The 26,231-nt window shown below is 32.0% G+C and overlaps 1 protein-coding gene across 3 annotated transcripts in view; it reads left to right on the forward strand.

The window, feature by feature from the left end:
• Nucleotides 1-6,448: 6,448 nt before the first annotated feature.
• The window catches only part of Msp300 (Muscle-specific protein 300 kDa), a 477,430-nt gene continuing 457,647 nt past the window's right edge, over nt 6,449-26,231 (forward strand). For all 3 annotated transcript variants that reach the window (XM_072530648.1, XM_072530657.1, XM_072530658.1), the window contains exons 1-2: nt 6,449-6,522; nt 19,823-20,181. In XM_072530648.1, coding sequence (XP_072386749.1) covers nt 19,882-20,181 — 300 coding nt within the window. In that variant the 5' untranslated portion in view covers nt 6,449-6,522; nt 19,823-19,881. The remainder of the gene's footprint in view (nt 6,523-19,822; nt 20,182-26,231) is intronic.

Raw genomic sequence — 26,231 nt, forward strand, 5'->3', positions numbered from 1 at the left:
TCTTTTGCTATGCTCTTTGTCAACCTGAAACGTTGTGCTCTAAATCTTGTATCGTGATCATGGAAGTTGGAGTTTATGTTAAACTTACCTTCGTTGGCATGAATTTCAATCAGCGTCTCATATATATATATATATATATATATATATAATATATATATATATATGTATATATATATATATATAGTGGCATCATGGACGTATAAACATAGATGGACCCAGCAATAAGATACCTTAAACACACACTGTTTTGAAGCTTCGATATTCCTGGACAAGAGGGTAAAGGGGAGTAAAACGGGTATCGATAGACTGTGATACTTCCTCAATGAGCATAAGCGTGCTTGTATTTTTCTCGCGGGGATAATTATTCAGACGTTAATAATTGGAAGTAGTAATAATGTATAAAAACACGTTTTTATAGAAAAAATAAAATACAATTTTATTTGCTTTAAAATTAATACAATAAAATATAGTTGAGCTCAAGTTAATTTTTTAATAGGTATCAAATAATCCTACGATAAAAAAAAACAATTAAAAAATATACATTTGTCAAATTTAAGTACATACCAATATTTATTGATAATGTGTTAAAACATATTTTTTCAAATTGTGACAAATTTGTTTTAATACAATATCAATAGATTCCACGTAGTAAGGGTTTCTGCTACAAAATTATTTATTGATCATTCCAAAGCTCTTGCTGGCATTTGACATAAAATTATTTGCAAATATACCTACTTATTAAAAAGTAGGCGTGAAAATGTATAAATTATTGGAAAGCTATTTACCGAACAGAAATATTAAAGTAAAAATGGTAAATAGACATAATAGAAAACGTTGGTATAGAAATAAATTTTTATTGATTGCGAAAAACAGTCTTAGTAAGAACGCTTCTTATGCGCACGGTGTTAGCATCTAAAGTAGTCCTCGTTTCATGATGAATTCCAATTTTAAAATATTTCTCAAGAAACAATTTTAAAAGTTGCATAGAGTGACCATCGATTGCATCTTCATCATACATATGGTCACCAAAATGCTCATAGATTGATTTTGGGACATTTTGTATGGTTTTATTAATCAAAATATTCATAAAGTTTTTAACTAGTCTGTTGTAGATATTTATAGTTTTATTTAAAAAATCTGAAATATTTTTCAGCTTCCTTACAAGTTTAAATAACCAAAAAGGATGCTTTTAAAAGGTTTTTTTATACTGTTTTCTCTGTTGAAGTTTAGAGTAAGTTTAATCATTAATCAATATTATTTGGAAACCTACGTAGAAAAATAAATGAGTTTTATTCATTTCACTCATTTATTGTTAATTCATGAGAAATATTAAATTAAAAAGCTACTAAACAGATCTTTTTAATCAGATGATGTCTACTTACAATTTAAAAATGTCTATACTAATTTCATGAACTAATATCTTGTTCAGTACATTAATTAATATGAATAAACCCAATGGTACGCCTATGAAAGACATATTTTAAAATGTAAACACACAGGCTTCCTCAGTTCCTCATCTTAAATAATGTAAACAAACAGTACTTACAAATTAAATGAGACATTGGGATGTAAATATTTCGTTTTTTTTGCAAATGCAAAACTGTAGCACCATTATTATAATTTGTTTATTTAACTGTTTACAAATATCACTTAAAATACAGCCAAAATATCGAAAAACAACTTTTCCTCATCTTGGGTAAAAAGTAAACAAACATGGACATGACATGGAACAGCATTTGAAGTTTGACGTAGAGCCATAAGACAGAGAAATGTAAACACCGTTGCCATTAATAAATAGGTTTCAGTGCTTCTACATATAAAATAATTGGTTGATATCTGTTATACGCTATTATTAAATGATATGCACACTATGTGCACATTTGATGCTTTAATTACAATTAAATATATTAATATAAGTAATAAATTATTATTTTGGTTTGATAGCACCTGTAGAGTATAAAATAAATATAGTAATATTTTCAGCGATACGTGAATAAGATATTTTAATAAAAAAATGTGACAACATTTGAAGGTGCTGAGAATGTGACCTAGTCAAATAATTTTGGCTTCACATTTTTATGTAAATAACTGAGTCCATCTGTGTTTATACGTCCATGAGTGGCATAATACCTAAATCCAGAAATAAAGGTTTACAGTGTCCCCTATACTCTGCTCTTGCAAGTATCCTCACTCCTCTTTTTTGTACTTTAAAAATTCGATCTGCGTGAGAAGAATTACCCCAAACAGTTATTGCGCACTGTAAATGGCTCTAAGGGTACTTTTAGGAATCATATAAACTAAGTTGCGTATTAAAAATATACTTGTAGCAAATCTAGAACTTAGGTAACCTGTATGAGCACTCCAATCCAAATTATCATCTAGAAAGATTACTAATAGTTTAACACTATTTCTTGAGATATACTTCCAATCGAAACTAAAAATCAAATTCTGATTTTTCTCTTCATTTAGCTTCAGCCTATTATGTAGAAACAGTTTTAAAGTAAGATCCCTTCTCTTCAAAGTTAATGACGCCCTAATTCTTTTGCAAACAAGTAGCTCTCTGGGTAATTTATAAATTAACTATTAATTCTAAGTTAACTGTTTCTAAAAATTTATGCCAATGAAGTGGGTGGGCAATAGACACTTTTAGACAAGTAAAAAGGTACTTTATGACCTATGGATGTTTCTATAATGATTAACACTTTGCTAAATTATGTAAACTTTTTATAATTAAATAATATAATTAAATTACAATCGGCATTCCTAATGATCATTGGGCTAATTTGCTTAATGTGTTTAGGATCTTTGTAAGCGGTTATAATATATTTTAACTGTCAACCACAACTGTTAGAAAGTTTCTGTCATATTGACCTAAACTCGGTATATTGTAATTCAAACGTGTAGTTTTAAGTGACCATCATGCCTAGACGTAAGTTGGATATTGATGAATTAATTGCAAATGTGCATAAATAATTTACCACGGAAAGAGACAATGGTGGACCTTTAGTCATTATTGTGTATAAATCAACGCGTTTGTGACGCAATCGGGATAAGTGAAAGTAAGCTAAAAACTGTAATGAAGTCTGCCAGAGATTCTCAAGAAGATCTTACTGCGACTGAGTATCACGAAGACGAGAAAACAACTCTTAAACATTCTAGGAGAATTGACTTACCTGATGGAGAAAAATTTGAAATTCGCAATATTTTGTATCAAATGCGTTGCAGTTTAGATACTTTACTGACCAAAATAAAAGAAAGACAAGTTTCTGAAATTAAGAGGACTAGCCATTGGAAAATAATAGGTTACTTTTATGCGAAATTAGCAGTGTGGTTCACAAAAGAATTAAATTTTTAAGAGAATTGTAACGATATTATATTTTGCCTACCTCAGGGTAAGAACATAGAGGTAGAAAATTGGGGACAGAAACTAATGGGGGTGAAGATAGGGCAAGCAAAACAATCGTTACTTGTGCGAACGGCACTCAGAGGTTAGCTGGAGAGCTGGGGTCGTGGATAAGTGAACAACAGGGGGGTTGGATTGGGGTAACTACCAAAAAATGAAATAAAGGGATACTTACATAAATCTCCTGGACAAAATGAATAAAATTGACAGACAAGAAATACCTCTAGCTACTTCAAATGGACGCCGCTTCGAGAAGACTTCCTGCTGGAGGAAGAAAGAAAATTTCTTCTTCCCTAAAATAAAGAAACACAAACAGATTAGGAAATTTTTCTAAAATAAATAAAAAATGGATCAGAGAAACAAATCAAAACGTTTATTTTGTCTCAAACAAACAGTTATCAAAAATACAGATTGCACAAAAATATAGTATATAAATAGTTGCAGAATACAGAATAAAAAAAAAAAATTACATGTGTCCGTTTACAAACTCCAGGGGTTGGAGATACTACAAAAACTTACCAATGTTACCGCACAGAGATTAACCTTTTTTTAAAACAAACAAAACAATTTAATATCGAAAAAAATAAAGCTAGCTGTTATATGTTAACATTAAATTAAAAAAAAAACAATTAAAATGACAGCTAAGTTAAACCATAAAATTTAATAGTTATTTAACCAACAAGTGTATTAATAAGGGCGATTAACAATTGAGATATATTAACGCGCGAGCGAAGCGAGTGCGTTAATATTTGAGATTGTTAATCGCCATTTTAATTCATGAGTTAGTTACAAAACTTTTCCGTGGACCGTACTTTTCAGAAATAAAGATATCTTAGTTTAAATATTTATTTACTTAACGATAAACAACAATTTTTTCAGCTTTCATTGACTTTATTCAAAGTTTCCTTAGTGGTAGTTTTATTATAGTAAACATTAATATTCGAAATGGTACAATTACTGAAATTAAAGGAAGATATTGATAAATAATTATCTGCTGTATAGCATTTTGACAAATTTATATTTTAGTCTTCTTGGACCTCTGTAAATTCTGTGATAGAAGAAGTTAAATTCTGGTGGAGTTAAATTAAACTCTTCGTCAATATCCATCCTTTGATTTTTCAAATACACAGAATTTTAAACAATAAAGTAAATAATGACATACAATGGCAGATAGTACTAACATCGGCTCATGTTAAATTAATTTTTTAGTGGGTTTATAAATAGGTATATGTTTGGTTGCCTACACCACAGGTCACTGCCAATCTCAGAGCGTTTAATTAATTTATGCAAGCAATGTATGTTGTGTTGCCTATAATAAAATCGTTCATTAACAGAAAATCATTCATTAATAGGGGTCATTAATCAATGATTTTGAGGGTGTTAAAATTGATCATAAATGGTCGGTCGACGGAAAAATTTATTAATTATTACAAATCGTTTTAAATTTTAATGAAAGCAATTATTACTTTTAGCAAAAAAATGTCTGTCTAATTTGGAAAAATTAATATGTCAATTGTTACCTTGATTCACAAACTTTGCCACTTAACTTCAAAAAAAAAAACTTGCTACTATCTTTGGGATTGGAGCTGCAAGGACAAAACTCTCAACAGGAATAAAGGAAACAATTTCCATACTTCAGGAACGACGATCTAAGACGTAAATGGGGTTTGATCAAGCAGGCAAACGACAACAAAGCTGGTGGGACATCCTATATAGTCATTTTCTAAAATTTCTTCAGTTCCGGTGTACTGCACAAATCTTATGGTGATTACTCTGTTCTAAACTGCCATTATTATCACCTTAACCGGCCTTAAGACATTAAAAAAAAAAATTGAATCGACTCCCGATTCAAAATCGCCCAAACATCTTTCTACTCTGAAATCTCTTGCTTGACTCCTATGCGTTAGATTTTACAAATTCAACCAAAATAAATTCTCCTCGCGTCTCACAGCTAGTTTTGGTCTATGAACCTAAACAAACAATCTACCCTCCTTAACCTCGTTCTTAGCAACGAACCGACAAAAAAACATCTTGATTATTTACTTTTAAATTGGGTAACTGGAAATAAATTCGTAAAAAAATAACACATAACACGTATTATATTGATTATTTTAAATGTTGCAAACAGACAAACAGGGGCGTCTTTAGAAATTTTTAACATATAAATATTTCGTAGTTAAAAAAATTTAAAACGCTACAGAATATACTAGACTTAAATCTGAAAAGGCAACATTCGTATACTTAAATGAGACATCTATATTTGCAAAGGGTGAAATTAAAAGAATTTGATAAAACGAAAGCATAAAATCAATAAAACACACAGATAGCGAAGGCAATAGACACATCATTTGGTTTTTTCTTCAAAGTCAAAATCTGCTGATTACCATGAAAACATTAATGCAGATATGTTTGCTAAATGGCTTGAGGAGAAACTGTTACCTAGTCTAACTGAACCATCAGTTATAGTTTTAGATAATTAACCACCTTACCATTCGGAGATTTTGGAGAAACAACCAAAACAGTCGTGGAACGAACTGAGCATAAAAAATTGAACTGAATGTACTATAGACAGTTATTCCTTAACCTGATAAATATTCTATTAAGCAGTAGTATTTTTATTAAAATGTATTCCTATAAACGAATAAATTTATTAAGGAGTAAATGGAAACGTTTCGGGACCTCAAACTATTCCTTAAACCGGGATATTCCTATAACCGGTATTCTAATAAGCGGGTTCAACTGTAGTCATATAAAATGAAAATATTGCTAAGATCTGTAAAACACTTTTAAAAAATCCCAACTCCAGCTTTTGAGGCCGGCAATACTGATATTTCTTTTAAATCGATAACAGACATAGCAAATTGTGCCATAAAAGTTTCATCCAGTATGGCATACGTGAAATAATTTTGGAAATTTGTGATAGAATGTCCTAAATCTCAGCTTGCGGCAGAAGCGTTAAGCCAAGGCGTCGCAATGCCAATATCTATATTTAAAATTTCGCTGTAGAGGAAGGGGCGTCTCACACGCCGACTTTTTCGACGTCGCGTCTAGAATTTTCAGTTTTTAAGTGTTACCGATATAAGGTAACACGCCGCGTGCCCTTTTTACGAAAATTCACGGTAATTCCATTTTGTTTTTGTTAATTAATATTAGTTTTAGTTATTGTTAATTATTTGTAACAGTGAAAATGTGACCAAAGGAGTATGATCGATTTTTTGGAAATAGAAGAGATTTGTTGTGAACACGTGGTGCTTATATCTCACACATTGAATTAAGATAAAAAATATCTATTTTACAAATAATCTTTAGGTGTTATTTACAAAATTAATTGATTTAACTGAATATGACAAGCCGGCTTTGTTTCCGAATTTTAGTTGAGTTGTGCATTATATTTTTTATACGACTGTCTTATAATCGTATAGGTAATTTTGTAAAGCATTTAAAAAACACACATTGAGATGTTTATAATGTTAATCAAATTCTTTAGGTATCTAAAAGAAGGTTTCTAATAATAATTTGACGATTTAAGACTTTTTACAACATCTAAACTTTATATTATTGAGCTATTTCATTTCCTCCTCTTTTTTGTTCTTTATTATTCCCTTTTTTCTGTTTATACCGACCAAATTTTTTATTTTTCTTTACTGACTACATTTTTTTTGACTCTTTTAATTGCAATTTTCGGTGTACGAGAAAAAGAAAAATGCTGTGACTTTCTGAGTCTTCCCCCTCTCTGCATCTCTTTATTTGTAGTGTTGTTTTCATAAGCTTAATCCTTTACATTTCTTTTAAAGTCTCGGTACAAATAAATTGTTCCTTATAAGTTTTTTATTTGATCGTTTATGGTTTTGCTTGCTTCTATTTTTTTTTTCGTTGTATGTTATTTAACCCAGTTGTCTCTCTTAAATGTTTTAGCTACTAGTTTTTAACCAACTGTCTTCTTTAATAGCTAAATCTCTTTTATAAATACACATCGATTTATAGAGTCCTTTGAGACTGTCTGATTTCTAGTTTCCATTCTATTCTGTTGTTTCCGTAATCTTCTCTTAGGTCTCTCATCAGTTTCTGGATATTTTACATCCAACTTACCCTTGGTCTTTTTGAAAGCCTGGAGGAATCAACTCGTAAAGTTTGTCTTGGCGACATCTCTGGAAATGTCCTTTATTTAAAATGCCCGTGCCAAATTAGTTAACGTATTTCTATATCAACAATTGTTGAAACTTCTATGATCATGATTCCTTTTACTTCTCTGTTTTTTATTCTATCTCTACTGTATCTATCTTTTTCTGCCGATCTTCTAAGCATGTCTACATCTACTGTTTCAAATCCATACAATAGATTCTTCTTCAGCTTATTTGCGTCCACGCCTTGACAAAGGCATCCCCATGAGTTCTCTGCTCGTTTCGTATATGTTCTCTCAGAGGAACTAATAACATAGCCCGTTTGATAGCAGTCTGTGTTGTTCTTAATTTATTGGCTGATAACTCTTTGTGTGTTGTACCAATAACTGGTAGCATACAACTGTTGAATATCATTTTCTTTTCAACACAACTTTTCAACACAAAACTGAGTCTTCCTAGTGATGCCCAAGTAGTCGGATTATTCTAGTGTTTTCTGCCGTTTGATCCTATTTGCCCAGTTTGATCATGTGAGCTAAGTACATATGGCCTTCGATACCACATTTTTTTATGAAGCTTCATTTTTAAACCGATTTTCTCAGATTCTCGTTTAAGTTTTTTTAGTAGAATAGAATAGAATTTATTTAGTCAATATACAAAAACAGTTTTGTTTTTTACCAGTCAAAGGAATAGTGACAATTTTTACATACATACATATAAAATTTTTGCGAATTTAAACATTACAAACAGATATTTAATATTAACAATTTAAGAAACGACAAACACACTAAATAAAAATATAAAAACAAGCAATATCATCATAATAGGCAAATACCCTGACCAAACTAGTACTATTGTGTAAAAGCTGTATGTAGGTACTCCGTTTTTGAATAGAAACAATGTTTCAAAAAGTGTGATTTAATTTTAAGCTTAAACAATAACAATCTTTTGCTATGCTCTTTGTCAAGCTCTTTGTGCTCTAAATCTTGTATCGTGATCATGGAAGCTGGAGTTTATGTTAAACTTACCTTCGTTGGCATGAATTTCAATCATCGTCTCATATATATATATATATATATATATATATATATATATATATATATATATATATATAATACCTAAATCCAGAAATAAAGGTTTACAGTGTCCCCTATACTCTGCCCTTGCAAGTATCCTCACTCCTCATTTTTGTAGTTTAAAAATTCGATCTGCGTGAGAAGAATTACCCCAAACAGTTATTGCATGCTGTAAATGGCTCTAAGGGTACTTTTAGGAATCATTTAAACTAAGTTGCGTATTAAAAATATACTTGTAGCAAATCTAGAACTTAGGTAACCTGTATGAGTACTCCAATCCAAATTATCATCTAGAAAGATTACTAATAGTTTAACACTATTTCTTGAGATATACTTTCAATTGGAACTAAAAATCAAATTCTGATTTTTCTCTTTATTTAGCTTCAGCCCATTATGAACAAACCAGTTTTTTGCTTTCTGGGTATCACTATCTATTTTAATGTTTAAATTAAATTAATATCAGTATTAATGAGAGTTGTATTATCTGCGAAACAAACAAATTTTATAAGAAAAGTATAGTGAAATAAATCATTTAGATAAATAAGAAACAAAGTTGGTCCTAATATCGAACCTTGAGGAACCCCATATTCGACAGTGGCAAACTTAGAATAGCTGTTATTAAGAAAAACTGTCTGTTTTCTATTTGATACGTATGATCTAAATAGATTAAGAATGTTTGCCCTAATACCGTATTTATGCTTTTTTTTCCAACAGTAATTCATGCGAAACACAATCCAAAACTTTGGATAAGTCACACAATGTCAAAGACACAAAATGACCTTCCTCCAAGCCATCAACTATATCTCTCATAATTTTCTGTATAGCTAGTTTAGTGCTACACTTTTATATATATATATATATATATATATATATATATATATATATATATATATATATATATATATATATAGTCGGTTTTTTATAACGTCTTACGACGTTGTCCGACTCCCAAACGCCACTGTATTCTGTCTTGAGTTAGGTTTTCGTCCAGATTTCGAGCGCTAATCGCTTTCCTAACTCCCAGGGTCCAGCTCTGTGGTGGTCGTTCTCGTTTCCTCTTCTCTGGGGGTCCACATCATCGTTTTTTTAGGCAATCTTTCGTCCCCCATTCGGCTCACATGCCCATACCATATGAGCTGTTTTCTCTCAATATCCTCAACTATAGTGCCCTCTATACCCATTTGTTGTTTTATCACTTCATTCCGTATTCTGTCGGCTCTTGATATTCTCATCGATCTTCTGATGGCATCCATTTCCGTGGCTTCGACCTTTTTCTTATATTTTTCGGTTATTCTCCATGTCTCAGCTCCATACAGTAGCCTAGTTTTAACCATTGTCTCATAGATGTTCCATTTTCTTTTCTTTGATATTTCTTTACTTCATAGAATTCCGTTTAAACATGCTATAGCTCTTCGTGCTTGTACAATTCGATGTTCTATTTCTCGTTCGTCTTTTTCACTACGGTCGAAGATAACGCCCAGGTATTTATATTCGTTGCATGGATTTATTTTTTGATTGTCATCGATATCGAGTTGTTCTGCTTCAGCTCCAATTGAGAGGTATTTTGTCTTTTCTAAATTGATATTTAATCCCCATTTCTGGTATTATTTAATTAGTTTTCTAAGCATGTATTCCATGTCATCTTTGTCATTTGAGATTACCACCTGATCATCTGCAAACTGTAAAGTATATATGTAATCCTGATCGTTCAATTGCATACCCATTCCTTTGACTTTCCTTTTCCATTGTTTCAGAACTGCAGAGATATAAATCTTAAATAGAGTCGGAGAGATACAACATCCTTGTCTGAGACCCTTAGTAACTGCAAATTTTTCAGCTAAGAGGTTTCCGAATTTCATTTGGGAGTTTGAACCATAATATAGATCTTTGAGAGCACTAACCAATGTTTGATGTATGTTTGATGTGCCCAGGACTTCCCATAGTTTATTTAGCGGGACTGTGTCATATGCCTTCTCAAGATCTACAAAAGTCATATGTAACTCTCTATTTGTCACAATTTTCTTTTCTATAATTTGTTTAAGACAGAAGATGTTATCTGTACATGAACGACCTGCTCTAAATCCTCCTTGTTCTTCGTCTTCAGACGATTGATAATCTTCCTCTATCAGGTCCCGTAGTATTCGACCGTATAGTCGACTCATTGAACTTGTGACCGATATCCCTCTATAGTTTTTACAATTTCTCCTGTCACCTTTTTTTCTATACTATTTACATACTACACTACATGCTACACTTTTTTCTAAACCCATATTAATTACAGTGAAGTATTTTGTGTTTTTCTAGTTTTTCTAAAGCTCCCTTTTTGAACACTGGTAGCACTTTTGTTACTTTTAATACATCTGGGAAAATTCCTTCAGTAAGACAATTATTATAAAGTATAATTAATTTGTTAATAATTCAATTGATTGTTTCCACAATTATTTTGTTGTTTAAGAAATAAAAATCCGTGCAGTGTGAATTTTTCAATCTATGCAAAACATTCCTGATTTCAGTATCACTAACAGGTAATAAAAATAAAGAGTCGCAAGGAGAGTATACATCTTTCAAAAAATCTATGGCTACATTTTCATTTGTAGAATTAAAAGAACTTCTAATATGTTTAGCTACTGAAGAAAAGTAATTATTGAAATTGTTTGATGTAATCGCGCTTGGACAGACTTTTTTATTTTGAGTAGTTCCTCTGTATCATTGCTTACAAGTACTATGTTATCGGCAATTCTTAGATAACTTAAAAATCTACTATCGATTTTAATTCCGCTCCTAATTTCTCCCTGTATAACTCCTCTTTCCGATTTTATTTTGCTTGTTCTGAGACCTTCCGCTACGTTTAGTTGCATAGTGGCATTGACGTATATCTATTTTTGGAGTATTCCATATCTGACATCAATCCTTACGCTATTCATAATTTTTAATACGGCCCAAAGTTCTATGGAATCGAATGCCTTATTTAACCCACAAATGTCAAATGAAGCGATTTGTTACAATTTTCTAGCTAGAAGTGTCCTTATTGTCTATAGGTGTTCTATTCTATGGTACCATAACCTTTACGCAATCCCGCTTCGTCATAATGGGCGGGGATTTTAAAAACGTTTCCAAACATTTCTAATTTGTGTGTATTTGTCCCATAAGAAGTTGGAAATATTGTTTTTTTTAATTGTTTGAAAAATAAAAAAGAACTTTTGGTTATGAACATTTATTCTGTGCGATTGGTATTATTTGTTGTTCGTGAATTTTTGAGGTAAGAATATCAAAGGATTAAGATATTTACTATAAATGTTCATATTTTAAGGTTATGTTATGGTTTGATTAAAACTTAATTATTTTTTACTGTATTTCAATGCATTTTGTTGTTGTTTTTATCAGAGTTATTACAAAATTATTAAATAAATCATTGAATTTATTAACGAAGTTAAAAAATATTTAAACCTAATTTTTTTACCTAAATGTGATTTTGCTAGTAATTTTATCCCCTAAAAGACTAAATATATTCGTTTTCTCGTTGTTTAAATAGTTAATGGTAGTTTTGTTGTCATTACTGACAAAATTCAGTAGTACTGGATATCTTCAATACACGTTTATTAGCCATTATATACCCAGATCTAAAAAATAAACTAAAAAATTATTACAACATTTAAAAAACGTTTTTTAAACACATATTATGGCGATTCGATAGAAATGTTTCCGCAGAATGTTATATTACAACTTAAACTACGAGAAAACGAATATCTTGAGTATTTAACAGAATAAATTCACAATAATTTAAATATTTTTTAACTCCGTAAATAAATTCAATGATTTATTGATTGATTTTGAAATAACGCTGATAAAAACAACAAAAAAACATCTTGAAATACAGTAAAAACAGAATTAAAGTTTTAATCATATAATAACATAACCTTAAAATATGAACATTGATAGTAAATATCGTAATACTCAGATATTCCTACCTCACAAATAATACCAATCGCACAGAATGAACGTTTATAACCAAAAGTCCTTATTTATTCTTCAAACATTTAAAAAAACCAATATTTCCAACTTATTATGCGACAAATACACAAAAATTAGAAATGTTTGGAAAGGCTTTTAAAATCTCCGCCTATTGTGACGTCAGACTTAAGTAGTCGATTACATAGATACCTAAAATCAGCGGACAGCGGCAAAAAAGAAATTTACTTACAATCTAAACGCCTGTGAACTCTATACTCTATGTTCTGCTAAAAAGCTAGAACAGCCAGCAAGAACCACTTTCACAAATAATTAAGCCTTTAACTTTTTAGCTATTTCACCAGACCTTGTCTCTAATTAATTTTAACAACCATTTAGCAGCATTTCAGAATTCTTCTTGTACAGGTCTAGTTAACGAGGATCATATGTTTTTTGATTTGGTTTGGTGGCTTGATAATCTCCAAAAAGTATTTGCCACCTAGTTCTAGCAAATGCAAAATGTAGTTGATTTTTTTAGGTTATATGCCACCGTCTGCAACTTAATTATGTATGAAACAGCTTTACAAATACTCAGTAAGGAAGCCTTTTATTATTCTTGCTGTAAATTGATTCTTGCTTATTTTTCATAGTACTTCAGCCCTATTAACGTACGTCCGAGCAATGTACATTTTACCCTACGCTTGTCCGAGTATTTTTCCAGTGGTAGTTCGGCCCCAGCTTTTTTTTGTCGCTGACATTGATTTTTGATCCGGAGGTGGAGTTAGAGGTTAAATAATTATACTCATATTACTTTTGCGGTCTAAGTCGTTTTAGTTTAGTCTTTTACATCATCAGTAGGATGCTAGAGCCCTTAGAGAACCTCGATCTTTTAAAATTTTCTGTCCTGCAATATACCGTTCTGTTCTATGCCTTCTCGTACTTACTGCTTGTAGAGTTGTGTCTACAACGTCGAGCCAGTTGTCTGATTGACCGCTGAGTAGATCGATCAGCTCAGCGGCCCCACTGCCGATTTCAAGCCCGGATAAAATAGAGAATTGAGTGCCGTATTAACCTGCTCATCAAGATTAGTTGTTTCCGAGTTACAATTTTCGGTTTCAGACGGATAGACAGATAACCCGCGTGATTATAGATGATGCAAATAATAATCAAAGACAAATTTGAAGTTAAACTTTACAAAAACTTGACAATTAGTTGATAATATAATTGAAAAACTCCAAAGAGTCTATAACAATAGAAGGACAACGAACAAGAAAAAAGAAGTTAGTTTGATGGATATAAATAATATAATTCATCACATGTTACAAATAATCTGGAATTTTACATTTCTAGTAACCAATTTTGAAGTATTGTTTAATAAAATTTGTGCTCGTAACTTTTCATTTCATTTGATTCGATTCACATTTTTAGTGGACATTAAATCATAACAGCCACGTTATGATCCAATATACAACCCACTAAATAAAATTCCGTTTCGGTCCACCGGTCATCTCATGCATATACGTACAGAAATAAATAGATACACTTTTTAATACTGTTGCAAAGATTGAAGATAAAACGCCTACTTGCCTGCAAAAAATATTTTCGTGCGAAATTCGCGATATTTTTAGATTTTCTCTCGACCAATTCGAGAATCGTTCTCCAGACTCCTCGTACGTTTAGTGGTTTGTAATAATATCAAAGATAATTTTATCCTCAATGAATCAGACAAATGAGAGGTATTTTTAAGTATCATTTCATTTGTGGCACTTCAGATTTTTGAGTTGAATTAGTTTCTTGCACTGAAAACTCGTTAGTATGACGTCAGGATGTCAATTTTATTAATATGACGGCGCTGAGGTGAAACAGAACATGATGCTTAGCAATAACGAATCAAGAAATGAACACTCAGATTCCCAAAAAAAACCTACGATAAGTTACAAAGAGTCTGTGTGTGCTGTTCGCTGTTTTACCAAATCATCTGTATTACGAAGATTACCAATCGAAATTCTAAGTCCTATCAATGAATTTATTAATTGTATTTTACATTTTTCTGCTATCCTTTTATCCTTTATGACCATTATATATCATATGTCTCAGTTGAGAAAAGAGCACATTACGCTGTTTACGTTGTAAAAGGTACTTCTATTCTCACTTCTCAACTACCTGTTGAGCCCTGTTCGACCTTGTTTACTAGCTTTTTTGCATTTGCATCTTTTGTTTATTGCTATTCTGAAAGTCTCTAAGGCTGTATTTCGTCCAGTCAAAGATGGCAACAATATCTCTTAAATTTCCGAGAGCCAAAAAGGTTAAACTAATATGATTTGTATTGTTCTGAAGCTATTTTCTTGTGGCATTTTAAATTAATTACTATTTAAATGGGAATAAGCCACAATTAAAGGTTAAAATACGTTTATTGACGTTTCAATTTCCACTTCGGAAATCTTTCTCAAAATACAAACATTAGTAAATGAAACAAATTTTGTTTTTTTGTTACTTGGTGAAAAATTCTTCTAATAATTTAATTTTATCTGGCTCATCTATATTGACAATTCAGACATACCTTATACATTTTAAAGTAGACGACTTTAAAATGATATTGCCAATATTGTTGAGTTGCGTTCCTGGGACGACTTTACTTATATACTATACTTAAGATAGTTCATTCGATTACATGAAATCAACTTTAACTTGAGAATATTCGTCAGAAAAGATCATAACATGTAATTCGTCTTTAAAAAGACAAATACATGCCATGATGACAGTAAAATTCTCCTGTTAGTGATTCCATAGTAAATTATGAGGGAAAAACCAGGAAAAAAACTTCATAATACTATCCCGACATGGTAAGTATTTGATCGTGCATTTAGTTTACCTTCAATAAACACCAAATTCCGATTTTATATGTTTGTTATTTAAAAAACATAAATGTGGCCTCATGGATCAGAGTTGTTGGACACATTCCTAAATGATATAAACGATAAAGAAGAGACAATAACATTTACTATGGAAAAGGAATATAATAACACATTACCTTTTCTGGATGTTTTAATCTCTAAGAACGATACTGGATACGAAACTCAGGTGTATAGAAAACCAACACACACCAACAAATATTTAAATTTCAAATCAAATCACAATATTAATATTAAAAAGAGAATTATTAAATCCTTATACGATAAGGCCAAAATTACTTGTTCTAACGAAAATTCGTTCTTGGAGGAAAAACATTTGTTAACATCTGTTTTATTAAAAAATGATTATCCTTTATCGTTTATAAATAAGGAATTTTCAACAATCGATCGAATAGAACAAAACAACTTAGAACGAGATCCTACAGCATATGCAAGGAATAATACGAGGAAAATAACAATACCATACATAAAAGGATTATCGGAAAAGCTTCAAAGGATAGAAAATAAATTCAACATTTCAACAACATTCAAAACAACAAACACGTTGAGATCTATTTTGTCCAAAACCAAACCTAACAATGAACAAGAAAGGACAAAGAATTGCATTTATAAAATACCTTGTGAATTCGATCAGTTTTATTTAGGTGAAACATCAAGACCATTAAATGTTAGAATAAGTGAACATCAATCCTATATTAAAAATAGAGAATTTGATAGATCTCAAATCTGTAAACACGCATGGGATAATGAACATAGGGTTCAATGGAATGATTCAAATATAGTCCTAAAAGAAACGGATGGTAAAAAGAGAAAAATCAAAGAAGCGGCTCTAATTATGCTAAATGAGACCAATTGTGTCGCGAATTACTCGGCAGAATGTGGTAGGATCTGGTTACCCATATTGAAAGAGGAAGTTATTAAAAGGAAAATACCAGTATTGGTAAGTCAGTAACATATAGAGAATACATCATTTATGTTTTTTAAATAACAAACATATAAAATCGGAATTTGGTGTTTATTGAAGGTAAACTAAATGCACGATCAAATACTTATCATGTCGGGATAGTATTATGAGGTTTTTTTTCCTGGTTTTTCCCTCATAATTTACTATGGAATCACTAACAGGAGAATTTTACTGTCATCATGGCATATATTTGTCTTTTTAAAGACGAATTACATGTTATGATCTTTTCTGACGGATATTCTCAAGTTAAAGTTGATTTCATGTAATCGAATGAACTATCTTACAAGTAAAGTCGTCCCAGGAACGCAACTCAACAATATTGGCAATATCATTTTAAAGTCGTCTACTTTAAAATGTATAAGGTATGTCTGAATTGTCAATATAGATGAGCCAGATAAAATTAAATTATTAGAAGAATTTTTCACCAAGTAACAAAAAAACAAAATTTGTTTCATTTACTAATGTTTGTATTTTGAGAACGATTTCCGAAGTGGAAATTGAAACGTCAATAAACGTATTTTAACCTTTAATTGTGGCTTATTCCCATTTAAATAGTAATTAATATGATTTGCTAAATAACAGTAGTTCTGCTGCGACTATTTCCATTGATAATATTGATTTACGATGGGATCGATCCATGTATCCACGTATGGATATTGTATTCTTTTAGATGTGGGAACTTGGAAATTGTCTGTGAAAGATTTACGTGGTAGGGAAATTTCAATGAAGATTCCACTCTCAGCTTGGGGATTCGTCTTCTCGGATAGACGAGATCACTAGTGTATATTTAAAAAAATGAAACCGTTTTTCTTCTGTGCCCAATATAATGTTTCTTCTTTGATCCAAAAATATATTGCGTCTACTGCATTCCTTCTTTATTTAATATTCTTACCTTTAAGGACTCCATTTCTGCTATAGATCTTTAATCTTCTGGTTGTATTTGTCTTTATATTTCCTTTTTTCACCAATATAATGATTTTTGTAAAGACATCATTGTAAAGGTTTTTAGGAGTATGGAAATTACGATAAAAATCACACTTGAGAGGCGCTGGAGCTATTTTGAGTTGAGTTTTGAGTTGAAACGAAATTCGAATATCTGTTATTGTGTGTTTGGTTTTCTATATCTTTGTTTAAATATCGTGTATCCTCCTTTGAAGTATACACTTTTATAAAATATGTTTTTGTCCATTGTCATGTACTGGAAATATCCATTTTGATGTTTACTTATCTTTTATCGAATTTCCTCATATTTTGTACTCCAATTATTGGGACAACGTGTATAAACTGCCTAATATCTTTCTCGCCGAAAAAAAGAAAATATATCGTTGAAAATACAGCAAATATTTTCTTTAGAAACATGAATAACTCAGTTCAATGCGATATGTTTACTAAACAATCACTACATTGTGTTTCCGAAGTTGTGTTTACTTGTGTAATAGAAGAAAGCATATTGCCAAATAAAATTGAAATATAATAATAACAATGTGGACACTTAAAATAAATTATTGTTTTGAGAAGTATTTCAAAAAAAGTTAGATTAAACGGTAATTCTATAACAAATAGTAAACTAAATCAGAAAGAACACGACTGATCTCAATTAAAGAAGAAATGTATAATAAAAACAAATAAGTATGAAAAAAAAATTATCATCATAGAAGCTGTGATTTTCAAATTATATCAACTTTAAAATTTCTGGAGCATTCTTCACTATTATTTCCTATTATTGCCTATCTTTATATTTATTTCTACTGTTTATTTTTTGCATGTTCCATACCTTCTTTCACATTTTGTTGCTTGTATTTATAGTCCTCGTTCAATATATTTCTTTTGCTACTTTTCTTATTATCTTTATATGTTGTTGAGTTCCCTTGTTGATTGTGTCATTGTATATGTGTGAATATCTTTATGTTTATAGATGTCGTTCATTATTCGAAGATCATAATCTACACACAGGTCTATTAATCTTTCTCCGTTGTCATTTACTGTATTTTCCCGTGTTGTTCCACTATCTTACCATTATTTCTTTTGCTGGTTCGGCTATTAAAATCTTTAAGTAAATTTTTTTCTCTGATATCTCCTATGTCGTTAATAACCTTTCAAGCCTCATCAAAGAAGTCTTATCATGGTTATAAATACAATCCTTTCTGTTCTCCATGACGTTCATGTATATTTTCATAATTCGTTCAGTTATGATGTCAATATTGGTGATGAACCTTTTATATTCCTTTTTATCAACATGTCTACCCTTTTCTGCTCCTTTTTCTTTGAATAACGGCGTTACATAATGCATTCCCATGTACGTTATACATTGCCCAGGAGTCACGAAGACGTGGACGTGGAAGTAGTACTTATCGGGACGTTCTATGAACTATGAAAGTTTCTCAAAGTTTTATTACAGTTATGACTTCGGCAACCCTCACTACCACCGGGGTTCAATCCTTACCATTTAACATCCTTTGACGTGATATATCTATTATAATTTTACCCCTTTTACTGAGGGTTGTGAGAGTAAAAGGGTAAAGGTACACGGGAACAAAACCCGAACCCGAGACAACTCATTGAAAAGTCTAGAGAATTTCAAGTACCTATGATTATATGCTTCGTTGACTACCAAAAGGCATTTTATTTATAAAGGCAATTCAAGACCGAAAGAGGTGTTAGACAAGGGTGCGTGTTGTCACCTGACTTATTCAACATTCATGGTGAACATTTTATGAGGATGGCTTTAGATGGATAAAGGCCAGTGGAATAACAGTGGTTGGTAGGAAAATCTCCAATTTAAGATTTGGTGATGACACTACACTTATAGCAGCAAATGAACAAGAAATGTTTAATCTCCTGCGAAGAGTTGAGTACGAAAGCAATAAAGTTGCTCTGAAAATCAATAAAGCTATGATAAAGATAATGGTGGTCGACAGATTCCACACCATTCAACTGACTAATATGTTACAGGAATACCAGATAGCGGACATTTTTGTCTATCTCGGGTCTAGTGTTACTAACGATGGTAACTGTGAAGCAGAACTTCGGAGACGTATTGGTATGGTAAAAAATGCGATGAGTCGCTTAACTGAAGTTTGGATCTCTCAAAATATCAAGATGAGACTGGTAAATGCTCTTGTATTTTCAATATTTCTATACGGGGCAGAGGCTCTATACTCTTTTTTGTCTTCTCTTGAATTTTCTTCTATAAACATGTCAACGTACTACTGAAAAAAATTACCTATTTATACGTTTGAGGTAAAACAGTTTGTTTTAATTTGAAACATTAAATTTTGAATTCCATGCAAACTGTTTTCGTGGACTCCTCTTTTGTGGATTGTTTTTCTCTACTCCTCAATTTTTAATTTCGTTGATTTTGAATTTCACATAATTTATAGAAATCTTTGTATTTTTTCCAGATCCGATGGCAGGAGAAGCACAACAAACACAAAACTAACCCTCGCTTATCCAGTACACAATGTCGGGCGGACCAGGCCCTCCGCCCTCTTCGGGCAACCATCGGAGTGGCACGCCGGGAGGCTGGTCGCCTCTCCATTTCCGACCAGGCTCCCCTTACACACCATCGCCGCCCCCTCGAATGGGCAGCCCGGCCGCCAACATGTTCGGCAACCGGTTGCCGTACGGTATGCCGTGTCCGCGGCCAAGATGGCCGACGCCAATGTCGCCGGTCCCGGTTCCGCCGCATCCGCACGCTTTTTCGCCTCCTCCACCCGGGCAGCCACCCGGACCGAAGCCGTTCAGACGTCCTTTACACCCTGTAAGTATTAAATACTCCATATATTTTATTTTTTGCATCTTTATAACAAATTCACGTTAAGTTGCTATAATAGGTAAGCTCAGTAAACGTTTGTTTTGATCTATTTGAAGAATTAGATTTATTTCTAGCTAAATTGCATATACATTGATTGTGAATACGAATAAATACAGTGATGGGTCATGGTTGAAAAAATTTATTTTATTTTTAGATTTTGCATCATTTCTATTTTTCACTTTACGATACTGTAAATATTATTCATTGAATTGACTGGACAAGTCACATTGAGAACAAATCTAATAGAGGAGCCAACATTAAAAATAAACAATGATATAAATGTCAAGGGAAATAATTCATAATACTGGCGCTAGGTAACTCTCTAAAATAATTAGCAGTTTTGCAATAGTCTACGCCTCTTTGAACATTTATTTTGAGTTCTATACTCAATCTCAAATAATTTTTTTTTTATTTTATTAACGCATCAACCACGCAGGGTCATTAGCGTATTTAGATTAATACAATATAGATACAATAAGTAAAATATACATTAGTTTACAATAATAATAATAATAATAATATTTTTGTGTGTTACAATGTTCATTTTAGATCTTTTGAAGGAGTTGGCAGTCTTTAAGATAGGAAAATATTTTTCGGGTGTATGTATTTTCTTCTAGGGCATCTCTTAGGGAGTTGGGTATGTTATATTTGAGTCGTTCACTATTATATTTGGGACACTGTATTAAAAAATGTTTTACCGTTAGAACACTGTTGCACACTTCACACACTGGTTTATTTTTGCGCTGTAATAAATAGTCATGAGTAAGTCGTGTATGGCCGATACGGAGACGGGTAAGTATCACTTGCTCTCTCCTGTCTTTTATTTTTGGTTTCCAACGATGTGAATGTTTGTTGACTTCGTATAGCCTTGATGGAGTGTTGTTCCAAGTTTCTTGCCATTTTTAAATTATTTTTTGTTTTAAGTATGGTTTTAAATCGTTTTGTACCAATATATTACTTTCTTCGGACATCGGGTTAGTTGGTGCGTTCTTAGCCAGTTTATCTGCAACTTTGTTACCTTCAATTCCTATATGAGAAGGTACCCATAAAAAGTGAACTTGGATGTTCTTATTTGCAATGTTTTTAAGTTCTTTTTTAATAAGAAGAAGAAGGGTCACAGTTCACAAGGTCACAGTACAATTGAGTCAGTGAGGATAATGAACTTAAAGAATCTGTGATTATTATACATCTTTCTTTGTTTTTGTTTTGTATTAACAATAGTGCTTTTAGAATTGCAAATAATTCAGCCGAAAAGATGGCTGTAATTGATGGCAATTTGAAACTAACTGAGGAGTCTTCCGAATAAATTGCTGCTCCAACTCTGTCTTCATTTTTTGACGCATCGGTGTATACGTTGTAGGTATTGCCATATCTGTTTAATAGTGTATAAAACTTTTGTTTAATGACGGTTGATGATATCTCTGATTTTCTTAGGTTTGTTAGACTGATGTCGATATCAGGAATAGATATTGTCCATGGTGCTGGGTTGTGGATTGAAGAGGTATCATAGGTTTTTGGAAATTGAAAATTTAATTTGGATAAGTATGATTTTATACGAAAGTAAAAAGGATAATCAATTTGATGTGTTTGTTGGAATTTATTTGTAAATCGATCAGCAAAAACGTTATGCAGTACTGGATTATTTCGGTTTGATGACACTGCCGCTGCATATATTAGGCTTAGATATTGTCTTCTGAAAGAAAGAGGAAGTTCTCCACTTTCCCAATAAAGAGTTTGAATGGGACTTGTGTAGTGAGCACCTAAAGAAATACGTAGACATCTATTTTGGATAATATCTAGTGGCTTCAAATGTGTTTTTTTGGAGGAGTTGTAGACGATGGCTCCATAGTCAAGTTTTGATCGAATTATGGATTTGTAAATAAGTATTAAACTTGAATAATCGGCACCCCAGTTTTTAAAGGCAAGGGATCGTAGTAAATTTATACCAGGTAGACAGGATTTTTTCAGCTGTTGAATATGTGTCTTCCAAGTTAATTTTTTATCAAACGTCATACCCAAGAATCGGATTTCTTCTACATAATCTAGTTTTTGTTCGTGTAGATATAATTCTTTTGTTTGGATTTGATTTCTCTTTGAGAAACAGATTGCTTTCGTTTTTGTAGTGTTAAACTGAAGTCCACTTGTAGCTGACCATTTCTCAATGTGTGTTAACGCTTTTTGAATGTGATTGTGAATCGTTGCTATGTTTTTTCCTCTACAGAAAATAACTAGGTCGTCAGCGTATAATCTAGCTTTGACGGGGTTTTCAATTTGTCTTAATATCGAATTTATTGCTACTAAGAATAAAGTTGTGCTTAAATTTGATCCTTGTGGTATACCATTTTGTTGAATTTTTGTTTGAGAATATGTTCCGTCAACTCGAACTTGAAATTGTCTGTTTTCAAGAAAATTTGAAATGTATTTTAATATGTTACCCCTTATTAACCAGTTGCTGAGTGTTTTAATGATTGAATATTTCCAAACTGTATCATATGCTTTGCTTATATCAAAAAATATTCCAACACAATGCTGTTTTATTGCAAATGCTTCGTGGATTTCTGATTCTAAGTCAACGAGATTGTTCAAATAATTTAGTCTCTTAATAATTCCAATTGTAGGGATGTTCACGAAATTAACAAGACGATTTTAGGGATAGGAATAGGACGAAAATATGAAGGGCCTGAACTTGCAAGTAAACTGTCACAACTATTTAACAAAATCTTAAACGACACAGAAACACCAGAGGAATGGCATAAGAGCATCACTCCCCATATTTAAAAAAGGACAAAAACTTGTTCTAATGCTGAAGAACAACAAGGTTTACAAGAGGGCGGTCTATAACAGATGCAGTATTCATAATAAAACAAATAAAACAAAAAGGCTATAGAGTTCGGCATGTCAGCGTATATTTGCTTCATTGATCTGACGAAGGCGTTTGACAGGGTTTTGCCTGGGAGACATTCTAAATATATTAATAGAAAATAAAACACCGACCAACATAACAAAGATAGTCCATAACCTAAATAACAACAATGTAACCAAAGTTAGAGCAGGAGACCAATTCACTAAAAATAACACCGGGAGGAATTAGACAAGGCGACAGTTTAAGCCCCTTCTTGTTTAACCTACTCATGGGCAAAATTATAAACAAGGTAACATCTCTTAATCTCGGATACAGAATGGGCAACAAAAGAATTGGTATGGTGTGTTACGCAGATGATGCAGCAGATGATCTTTAGAGACAGCTCTTTCAGTTCTTTCAAATAAGCCGCCAACTAAATATGACCATTTCTACCAACAAAACTAAATGTATGACAATAGCAAAAGATCCGCTCAGATGTAAGTTAGTGGTTGAGAACAACCCCATAGAACAGGTGATGCAATTCAGATATCTGGGCATAGATATATCAAGCACACACGACCCAGTAAAGGACCTAAGGAGTCAGATCAACAAAGCATCCGCATTGTCGGGATCCCTGCGGGAGATAGTCTGGTCAAATCCGTATATGCGCACAGATAGTAAAATTAGAATCTACAAGACTTGCATAAGACCGATCATGACACATGGCATAGAAGTGTGCGAAGATACCAATAAAACGAAACAGATGCTAAGGGTTGCCGAAATGAAAACCCTAAGAACAATGGTGGGCAAAACAAGAAGAGACAGGGTGGGAAATACAAACCGCCCGGTTCAAGACCTCCCGGAAGACTACCTAAAAGATGGACGGATAGTTGGCAATCTATCTCCCAGGAAATTAACCAGAGGCAGCTTCAGAATTAAACAGATCGAAAGAAAGATCTCCAAGAAGTAGAAGAAGAAGAGGAGTATTTCTATCTATAAAAAAGGGGATTCCTCAAAAACTGACAATTACTGACCCATAAGCATTATTTCTACTTTTGGGAAAGATTGAAAAGGTTGTAAAACAACAATTATATTTATCTTTTGAGTCCAAGAAGTATTCGTTTTACTACGAACGCGGTATATAATGTTGCGAGCGAGGTGATTGGCAGACTTGTCAAAGGCTTTTGACTGCGATTCACACGACATTTTGTTCCACAAATTAAATTACTATGGAATTAGAGGTATCCCTCTTAAGCTTATAACTTCCTACCTATGTGGCAGACACCACGCGGTAGTGTCTAAAGGTCATCTATCGGATTTTCGATCCGTAAAATATGAAGTCCCACAAGGTTCGGCCTTAGAACTTCTTTTGTTTATTATTTATGTCAACGATTTGCCTAAATTCATATCTCCGTATAAATCCGTACAATTCGAAGATGATACGACATCTTTATATCAGGAAAAAATAATGATGATTTAAAAATGTCTTACGAGGAAGTTTCTACTAAATGTAGCACATGGTTTGCTGCAAACAAACTGAAACTACGATAAAACGCAAAACTTGGTTATATCTGCAAGTAATCTACATAATGATCCGGATAACAAAGAGACTGTTAAACTATTGGGAATAACCAGATATAATCGACGGAACGGGTCGGCTCATATGCACATCAAATTTTCAGAATGCAAAAGTAATCTATCAGGATTTTAGCAGGTATTAGTTATCTAGAACATTGCCGATCTTTCTTTATAAAATTCAAAATTATGCCGCTACCGACTCTGTTGATATTTCAAGTTCTGACTGAAATTCACAGAAAACAGGGTCTTTGATGTTCACGATAAAAATTGCCTTAACTATATGTTGGTATTACAATATTTTACCAAAAAATATTGAATAGCTAGCTGTAATAGTTTCGAAAAAGTTGTAAAGAAATATCTGCTGAAACACCCACTGAACTGCTTACTGTGACTTTGCCATAAATCATTTTTTTTCTTTTATTAATACGTGTTCTCGTTTGTGATGTTTTTATGTTACGTTTTATATTACTTTTTTATACACCACAAAAAATTAAGCAGTTCTGATTGCGAAGATGAAACAAAAAGAGAAAATATAAATTTAAAATCATCTCAAAGTAATGATGCAACTAAGAGTTTTGTAAACAATATTGCATTATGTCCAGACTCTTCTCTTCGATGCAACGAAGGGTCAAAACAAATCACAAGACAATTAACTATTGCCTCCTTCTTCAGAACAATTATTAATAGCAAAGAAAAAGTAGAAAGAGATTGGTTGGATTATAGTAAAACCAAAAATTAAATTGATTTCCAAGCAAACAACGCTAATGACAAAAGGGACGAATGATTGGAAAAAGTACATAAAAAATTGTCAGAGCATGAAAACTCCAGTGACCACATTAACTTCATTTTAATTTCTATAACAAGATCTAAAATTACAGCATAAATTGACACTGAACTGGAAAGACAAATGATAATGAAAAAAAATATTGTAGGAAAGTACTTAGACGTGTGGTAGCGACAATCAAATTTATTTCTTCATATTCTTTAGTGTTTCGTGCTAAAGATAAAGTATTTTTTTATTGAAAATAATGGTAATTATTTCATGAAAGTGACCACATGTGGAATGAAAGTGAACGCCTTAAAGGAAAATTATAAACGTCTCAAAAGAAATCAAAACCCATTAACAAGGTCCGAAGCTGTCGGTTTATACAAAAAAACCTAATACATTTGAGTACGAACTATTATTTACTATATGGGAAACGATTTTAGAGAGAATAAATGCTCCAAATAATACTCTTCAACGAAAAGACGAAAAAATTATGTTTATGTTAGTTTGAAATCATAATTTGTCTATTTAATTTTTGTAAAATGTATATTATTTTTTACCTTTTTTTTTCTTGGAATCAGACAATTAAATAGAACTACATAGATACTATATGCTGTAAAAACAAATTACCAAACGCAAGGTATGTGTCACAACTGAAAAATAGACCCGAAATTACAATGTTGCCTTGGGCCCATTTTAGCTTTAATCCGCCACTGAACAAACACATTGAGATCTATTTTATCAAAAACTAAACCTATCAATAAACAAGAACAAAGAATTGTATTTATAAAACACCTTGTGAATGCGAAC

This window comes from Diabrotica undecimpunctata, chromosome 4 (genome assembly GCF_040954645.1).
Source record: "Diabrotica undecimpunctata isolate CICGRU chromosome 4, icDiaUnde3, whole genome shotgun sequence".
NCBI lineage: Eukaryota > Metazoa > Arthropoda > Insecta > Coleoptera > Chrysomelidae > Diabrotica > Diabrotica undecimpunctata.